Below are 8,486 nucleotides of genomic sequence, written 5' to 3' on the forward strand. Positions count from 1 at the left end.
CGCAAGGGGTAACAGGACAGTGGATTGAAAAGTCTTTGCTACTGTAGGAGTAGGAAGGCAAGAACATTCCCTGGCTCTTAATGAACTTGAAGCAAAGTCATTCCTGGTATCATAGGAGGCTCTGGTGCAGCCTGAGAGAGGCAGAACTACTTGAGTAACCAACCCGGGGGCATGGCTGTCACTGTGTCCTGAATGTGCATTGGTCTCATGCAGGGACCTCTTTTTTGCAGAAAGACCAATTTGGGATGTACGCATTGTATAGCAAGAACAAGCCAAAGTCTGACTCGCTGCTGGCCAGCCATGGGAATACCTTCTTCAAGGTAAATTCCACTGCCTGCATCATGATTACTCCTGGTGTTTGGGTCACTGATCTGTTTAAACAAGCCCAGTTTTCCTGCTTGAGGGGAATGTTCAGCACTACCTCTGCTTTCATGGCACAGCTCTCTGCACAAGTGTATGTTGGGGGACAAGGGCAGAGATGTGGTGAGTGCTTTGGAAGGGAGCCGAGCGCACAGCAGCATTGGTCCTATGGCCTTGCCTTTCCCTGCAGGGCGAACAGAGTACCCCAGTCAGGAAAGCTATGGGTGTCGGTGCCTGCCTGGGGGCACAGGGCTCTCCATGGGAAGCTGCTGCCTTCAACTCTCTGCTGCATTTCTCAGTTCAAGCAGGTGCAGCTTGGAGATAAGATGGACCTGGCCTCCTACTTGCTGAAACCTATCCAGCGGATGAGCAAATACGCCCTGCTCCTGAAGGACCTGATCAAGGAGTGCAGTGAGGCACAAGAGCAGGAGCTGGGCTACCTCCGTGCAGCTGAGGAGATGGTGAAGTTTCAGCTCCGGCATGGAAATGACCTGCTGGCCATGGATGCCATCCGTGACTGTGATGTACGTTCCAGTGTCCTCCCCAGCCAGGGGGGGCAGAGCCACACTTCTTCCCCTTCTCTAGACTTGGGGTCTTTGGATCGTATGGTGAGCCTCCCCTCAAATTCCCAGAGTGATCAGGGTGCCGTCTGCCAGTACAGCATAGTGGGACTACTGAGGCACAGAGCAGGGTCTCCTTGATTCACTAAGACAGACAGCCTGGATGCTGTTACTTGAGCTGGGTGAGCTGCTTGTCATAAACACGCACCCAGGTGCTTACTGAGGTGACACGAGGGAGCCTGGCAGCACTTGCAGATGGTATCCTGCAGGCTGCCTCAGGCCCTTCAGTCTCTTTTGAGCTGGTGATAAGAGGGTCAGGCAGTTTGCAAGAAGGAATTCAAACTGATGCTGATGCCAGGGGTAGGCCAAAATCAGCTAGGTGGGGCTTGAAGGAGAGGCATGCAAAGTGCAGTACTGGAGGAGGGGAAACCACAGGGCTCAGGGAGGAGGAAGATAGATCTGGAGCAGGAAGAACTGAGGGACTGGTCTTCTGACCCAGGTGAGCCCCTGGCAGTCTGATAGGACTCCTTCCTCTTCAGCTCTCTTCTTTCCCTCAAGAGAAAGCTCTTCTGCCTCCGGTTGCCACCCCAGAGGTTTGCCACAGATCTGCACAGGGTGACAGGAGAGGGTCATCTGTGGATTATGCCTAGGAGAAAGGTGCAGCTCTTCCTTGAGCTCTGGGCCAGTTGTTTCAGCCTGATACGGCCTCTAGCAGACCCATGCAGCCCTACTTCTTCAAGAGCCCTCCTAAGATGACAGGTAGCTGCCACTTCTTCACCACCTGGGCTACAGCCATATGGGACCCTGCTCTCTAAGTCTAGACCTGATTCTGCTGGGGTCTTATCAGGATGTTCCCTGTGTCCAGGTGAACCTGAAGGAGCAGGGGCAGCTGGTGCGGCAGGATGAGTTCACCATCTGGCTGGGCCGTAGGAAGTGCCAGCGACACGTCTTCCTCTTTGAGGACCTGATCCTGTTCAGCAAGCCCAAGAGGATTGAGGGTGGTTTTGATGTGTATATCTACAAGCGCTCCTTCAAGGTACGGGCAGCCCTGCAGCTCCCTCCTGTGCAGGAGGTGTCCATGGCTGGTTTTCCCATGGACACATGGCTCTGAAATGGGGAGCAGGAGCATCTTCAGCAGAAGGGCTCCTCCCAACACTGCTAAGCCTTCTCCAAGCTGTGCAGTGAAGCCAGAAGGAAATACTTCACACATTAATGCCTGGGCCCCCTCCATGCTGTGAGACATGGGGACAGGGAGTGTGAGGGAATGGCAGCGTGTGTGCGGCAGGGAGGTGGTGCTGACTGTGGATGAAGTACTGGGAATTGCTTGCACTGTCTCTGTCCAGATAGTACCTGCTCCTGTCCAGGCCCTCAGGCTCCTTCCTCTGGGGTCTGCTGAGCTGGAGGCAGCTCTGGCATAGGATGCAGGCAGGGTTTAACCTTTCTGCTCCTGGTGGAGTCCCAGTTGATGCTTTGCTCTTCCTTTTTCTGGCAGACTGCAGACATTGGTCTGACGGAGAACTCTGGAGACAGTGGCCTGCGCTTTGAGATCTGGTTCCGAAGGCGGAAGTCCAGTGACACCTACATCCTCCAGGCCAGCTCAGCTGAGACTAAGCAGGCCTGGACCAGTGACATTGCCAAGATCCTGTGGCAGCAGGCAGCCCGCAATAAAGGTGTGATTCCTTCCTGGGGCATCTGTGCCGCAAAAGGTGCGGGAGGCCTGTTCAGCTCATGCTGTCCTGAGTAGATTTGGAGCCTGTTACCAGGCAGCTCTGTGTGGCAAGCAGCTGTGTGCCAGCATGCAGCCTCAGGAGCATGTGCTGGGCTTGGCTGGGCATGTCCCTTTCCTGTTCCTCATCCCCAAGGAAGATGCTAGTACAGGGTTCCCTGCCCTGTGAGTGTGGGCTGTGCTCCTGAATGGCTCCCTGTTCTCCCCACTGTCTAGGCCACTGCTGGAGTGGCAGCTGTCTGTCTGAATCCCTCCTCTCCGCCACAGGCTGTCCGCTTGGCAGGGCTCTCGTAGGTGGCATGGCACTGAGCTACTTGGCCAGAGCAGGGCATGACTGCTTGTCTGTGGAGACTCCTCAGGACTGGGGAGCGAGGGCAGAACAGATCTAATCTCTGTAGTTCAGGAGCAGCCTGGCCCAGGAGTTCTCTGGCCTGGGGCTGCATAGTGCCTGTGGGGAGGGTTGGGTCAACCTCACAAACATGGCTGTGGGTCTCTTCCTCTCCAGAAATCCGTATGCAGGAGATGGTCTCCATGGGTGTGGGCAACAAGCCATTCCTGGATATCAAACCCAGCGAGGCAGCTATCAATGACCGTGCTATCGATTACATCATGAAAGGAAGAGGTAAGTGCCAGCCATGCCTGCCTCCTCACTCCATGTGAGCTAGGCAGGACTGGTGCTCAGGGCTTCTTTGGTATGTTTTCTGGCAGGCGCCAGGACCAGAGCATCAATTGCAGTGTCTCTGTTTGACCATTCCAACCCATACAAGAGGACACAAGCGCAGCTCTCCGCTGGCAGCACCCCTGCTGCATACAGCCCTTCCTCCTCTTCCCTGCTGGGGCCCCTCAACCTCCACATGTACCTGGACCAGGCTCTGCTGCCAGGCGTCCTGGCCCCCAGCCGCCCCTTTGACATCGGCACCTGCATCGAGGAAGACGAGCTGGAGCACGAGACGAGCAGCCAGCCATCACTGAGTACGTATGAGCCCCGCCGTTCTGTAATGCGCCCTGGGATGTGCGGGCTCATCCCCACACCTTGGTCTGTACTGTGCAGTCAGGCCAGGCTCACTGGGGTCGTGGCAGTCCCTGTTTCATACCCAGACTGGAGCAATGCCAGCTCTGTCCCAGCTTTCGTGGGGGGAGTTAGCTCAGATACAGGGATTAGTAAAGCACCCACTGATCTGCGGCTGTGCCTGTGGTAGGCTTGGTGCTGCATACTGGGGCTTCTGGGGCCTTGGAGGCCAGTGCTTGTGTCTCTGTCCCTCTGGTATGAGGTGCTCTGTCCCTTGCTCCCGCCCGCCTGGTCCAGTGACTCCTTGGCTTCCCCTGTGTGAACTTCCCTGGCCAGTCTATACTGATCTCCAGCATCATTTGCTACCCTTCCTCAGGTTATTTTGTTGCCTATGGCTTTAAAGAGGCCCAGACAGGAGTGTGGCTTATCTACAGGCTTGTGTGGCCAGTGCCTCTGCAGACAGATACATTGTCAAGTGTATGTAGGCCAAATTCATCATCATCAGAGTGACCTTCCTCTCTTCCCCCAGCAACAGAGAGCTCGGAGTCGTCGCACTGCATGTCAGGCAGTGGCTCCAGTGGCTCCGACAGTGGCTGTGTCTCCAGCATCCCACAAGAAAGCTTCTGTGAAGACGTGGGCTCACCCCCCTACACGCCCCTAGGCTCACAACACAGCTCTGCGATGGAGGAGAAACCCAGGTTCACAAACAGCCAGTACATTTCTGCTGTAAGTGCAAGTGGCCAAAATACTCTCTTCACTTTGCCTGTTCCTGCAACTGCCTCCCCGGTTCAAGCCGCTGCCTCTCATGGGGGGACTGAAGATGCTGCTTTTGGGCTAGGGGTCACTGTGGGGAAGTGACCTTTCCTCTGGCAGAGACTTGCCTCCTCTGGGGCAGGCGAAAGCCCCTCTGCTGTGAAAGCCTCCCCTGTGGTGGCCAAGACCCATGAGGAGATGCTCTGGAAAGGACCTGCAGTGCTGGAGGATACACCAGGCGGGGATGCTGCACACAGGACCTATAATGCTGTCATGGGCCGGGGTACATACGTAACCTCCTGGGACAGATGGAGCTCTGCTGCAGATGCTGCTAAGCTCCTTTTCTGGGAGGTTTGGGCGCCTGTCGCTCTGAGATGGCAGTGTGTGTCCTCTTAACGTTCCTGAGAGTTCTCGGCTGCTTCCCTTTCCACTAGATCGTGTCCTGATGCTGTTGTCCTCTAACCCTGTACTAATGCTGACTTCTCTCCTCCGCAGAAAGCAGGCCAGGTCACCATAAGTCCCTCGACAATAGTGTGAGCCCCTCTGCACACGTATACCGCCTAAGGAAGTGGAGTTGCTGTAAGTAGCCCCTGAAGGGGATTTTCCAGCAGCTCTGAGTGCTTGTCAGGTTTGTCAGTAGCTGAGTCAGAAGAGTCTCACCCTCTGCTTCTCGAGGAGAAGTTTTTCACATGATTTTCTGACCAGTCTCTGGGGCTCTGATTCATCTGCTTAGAGGAGACCGGCTCCCACATAGATGGCTCCCATAGAGCCATTGCCTTCCACAGCCAGTCTGACGCCTCCCTGGCTTGAAGAAGCAGAAGCAAAACAATCCAAGTCACTTTCAGGTAGCAGATGCTCGAGCACCACCATGGTGTTCAGATGAGCTTCTTTCCTCTGAATGCCGGCCAGCTGTCTAACCACTAATCTGTTTCTTGTGGCTGTTTGCCGAAATCCTGCTCTTTGTTAGTCCCTTTGAACTGCCTTGGGGAATCCACAGTATTCTACCCCCACTGAATTTATCCCACAGTTTCCTTTGAACCTCCAAAGGAAACTGCACATCACCAGGCAGAGGAACCTGCTAGGTGATGGTCACGATGTCCCGAGGGAGCTGGAGGATGCCTTATCTGCAAGGAAATTGCTGTTGAACTGAGGAGGGGTGAGCCCTGGCAAGACTTGCAGCCAAGCGGGGCTTCCTATGTGTGGGTGGCAGCCCTTGGGAAGTCATGTCATGGCCTACCCAAACTGGCCTGCTTCTGGCTCAGCTTTTTCCTCTCAGGTCTTAGGCCTGAGCCTCCCTTTCCCCAGGGAGCAAAGGGGTAGGAACGTGAGAGAGGCAGGACTAGGGCTTGAAGAGTCAAGGCCCAGGGTGGTAGATGGCTCATGGGTTTGGTACTGTGGGGGTATTAACAAGCACGTGGGCCCACGGCTTGTGATCTGCAGGTACAGGAGTTCATAACCTGCTAAACGGCACCAGCCAAGGTTAAAATTTAAGATCCAGAGCCCCTTCTGGCAGGGGGGACAGTCGGAGACAAGACTTATTGAAGTGGGCACAGAAGCAGTGGGGTTTGCTGGCCCGCTGCTGCTGGGACAGCAGCACGTAGCCTTTGGGTGAGTCCTGAGGTGCAGAGGCAGCCCTCCGCATGGGGGAAGAGCTGCGCTTCTCCTTGCAAGGCTCTTCCAGTAAAATGTTCTTTCCCCACCAAAATGCAGCTCTGACAAACGGTGGTTTTCAAGCCTTTTGCAAAATCGCTGCTGGCCAGGTCAGAATGACCTGCCATGTCACAGGAGTGCAGCCAGTCTAACCCATTGCACGGTGCTGTGTTCCAGGTTTGATTGCCATTTCAAACTCCCTGAAGACCCCAGGCCTCTGACCAGCAGAAGGAGACAGTCTTCACCCATGAAGATAGAGATATATTTTATTTTTTTCTTTTACACATAATCAGCCTCTTTCAAACAGCCCAAAACCTGACCTCTGGCTGGGGTGAAGTCCCAAGAAGGTTTCTGTCAACTACACGTAATAGATTTGGTGTTGGATGGGACCTTGGGCATTCAAAATTTGTTAGCCCTATATTTATGAGTAATAAGTAGCATAACAGTTTGGGAAAAAAAGTATTATTTTTAAAGCTATGAGCTGTACAGATTTTTGTTACGAGCGACTCTGTTACTATTTGTTCTGTAAGCTGCACATTTTATAAAGTTTTTGGAAGGGCATAAAGAGAAACTGAGGTATTTAAGAGAAGTAGTGTAACTTTCGGTTTCAGGGTTATATTGACCTGGAGCTTAAGATTTAACGTCCTTCCATATGTTCTAAATATGTCTATCATAGCAATAATTTATTTTCTTGGCTTAACACTTCTGTTTTAATAAAAGCAATTTCATTGTTACAGTGAATCGTTTCTTCAGATGATTCTACCAGTGCCTCAGTGCTGAGCTTATCTCTGTCTTAACCACCTGTCAGCTCTTCCCTTCTCCCCATACAATTTCTGCACTAACCAACTGCCAGCTAAACCCTGTAAATCCCGAGTGTGTTCCCCAGGAGAAGGGGAAGATCCCCAGGTGGAGACTTCCCAGACACCAATGGGAAGGCTGAGGCAGAGCAGGAAGTTGTCCACAGAGCAGCCACCAGAGTCCTGGCAGGGCATGAGGAAGAGTGAGCTGTCTGCCAGAGGTCAGGAGGCACAAGTCTCCAAAGTCCCTGCCTTTAATTTAAGCCAGTTACCTGGCATAGCTGCTGTCCCAGCAGCAAGTCTCTCTCTGTCTCCCCGCTGGGTCAGGTTCCAGTGGCAGTGTTCAAACTCCAGCATGCCTTGTCCCAGTGGCCAGGCTGTGACCCAGGCTTTGGGGTGACAGGGGCTGGCTGCTTGCTTTGCCTCTGGTGTACTTCAGTCTCACCGTCGTGGCTTGTTTGAGGAGCTTTGGGTGGTGGTGGCATCCAAGACCAACACGTTTTGAGTATAATGGGTTGACTATAACACTGACCCTTAAATGCATGGTGTCTGAAGGAGCACAACATCACTGCAGGGCAAACGTGCCCTGTGTTCTAAGGTGGCCTGTTCCTGAGTAACATCAAAGCTCAGGGCGTGGCTGTGACAACCTCTCCCTGTTCTTGGAGGAAAGGAGAAGTAGCATTTTTGGAAAACATAGTTAGTTGCTGCCAAGCCTCCTGTTTACTCCTGGTTTATGAAGTGTTGTAAATTGGGCTCCCCCAGGTGTGTCAGCAGTGGTGTCGCATCCAGCCTGAGAAGCAGATGGAGCAGTAACTTAAAATAACTGCAGTTTTTTCCCTGTAGCTGCTGGGGCAGGGGAGCTGCCAGGCCCTTGACAGGGCTGTGCTGTAGTCTCATACCTACCTGAGTTATCCTCAACATACCGGCCATGTTCCTTCAAGTTTGGGAATTCCTGTACTGTACATAAAACACTTGTTTATTTTTAATAAGCTGGATGTTCTTTAAACCTTGGTTCTTTTTTTTAGACAGCAAAGAGAACACAGGTTGACACCTTTGTACAAAATGGTGTGGGAAACAGTTGCACAGGGAAGATTTTAGAAGTTACTGTTTTGAAATAATTGCTGAGTTAATAATTGCTGATTTTGGGGCTGTCAGGACAGCAATAGCTCGTGTCATGAGGGAGAGAATTTACTGATGCAACAAGAGGAACATGAAACTTGCTGAATTTTCCGTTTCAAAGGTTTCTGCATTGCTGGAAAAACCTTTAGTAATGTTTACCTGACACTGTTTTTTCAGGGTTTGATTGATTTGTCTAATAAAGGTTATTTTCTTTATATGAATCATGTTTGCATTGTATCTTGATTTCTGGGCTGCAGAAGAGGAAGTGGGCATGTGCCAAGAGCAGTTATTGGCTTCTCCCATGATGAGAAGCGTCAGCTCTCTGGAGGTTTTAAACCAGGACTAGCAAAGTGCCCTGTCTGCACAACGTGCTTAAACTGAAATGTGAAGTTACTGCTCTAGACTTCTGATAATTATTCTGATTGTATTGGGCAATTAATATTAACAAATATGTTATCAGAAAGAGGGGATTCTTTAAATAAACCCCACAGGTCACTAATAAAGCTACCAAA

At 52.2% G+C, this 8,486-nt stretch overlaps 1 protein-coding gene across 6 annotated transcripts in view; it reads left to right on the plus strand.

Moving 5' to 3' along the window:
• PLEKHG4 (pleckstrin homology and RhoGEF domain containing G4) overlaps positions 1-8,189 on the plus strand; it is a 91,917-nt gene extending 83,728 nt beyond the window's left edge. The window contains exons 16-24 of one of the 6 annotated variants that reach the window (XM_049806011.1): positions 231-320; positions 660-968; positions 1,786-1,956; positions 2,413-2,626; positions 3,152-3,268; positions 3,355-3,618; positions 4,185-4,381; positions 4,904-4,987; positions 6,236-8,189. In XM_049806011.1, coding sequence (XP_049661968.1) covers positions 231-320; positions 660-968; positions 1,786-1,956; positions 2,413-2,626; positions 3,152-3,268; positions 3,355-3,618; positions 4,185-4,381; positions 4,904-4,945 — 1,404 coding nt within the window. In that variant the 3' untranslated portion in view covers positions 4,946-4,987; positions 6,236-8,189. Of the gene's footprint in view, positions 1-230; positions 321-659; positions 969-1,785; positions 1,957-2,412; positions 2,627-3,151; positions 3,269-3,354; positions 3,619-4,184 lie in introns of all 6 variants that reach the window. The other 5 variants (XM_049806013.1, XM_049806007.1, XM_049806008.1 and 2 more) reach the window with 5 other exon arrangements.
• Positions 8,190-8,486: the final 297 nt, after the last annotated feature.

The sequence above is a fragment of the Accipiter gentilis genome, chromosome 7 (assembly GCF_929443795.1).
Source record: "Accipiter gentilis chromosome 7, bAccGen1.1, whole genome shotgun sequence".
Lineage (NCBI taxonomy): Eukaryota > Metazoa > Chordata > Aves > Accipitriformes > Accipitridae > Astur > Astur gentilis.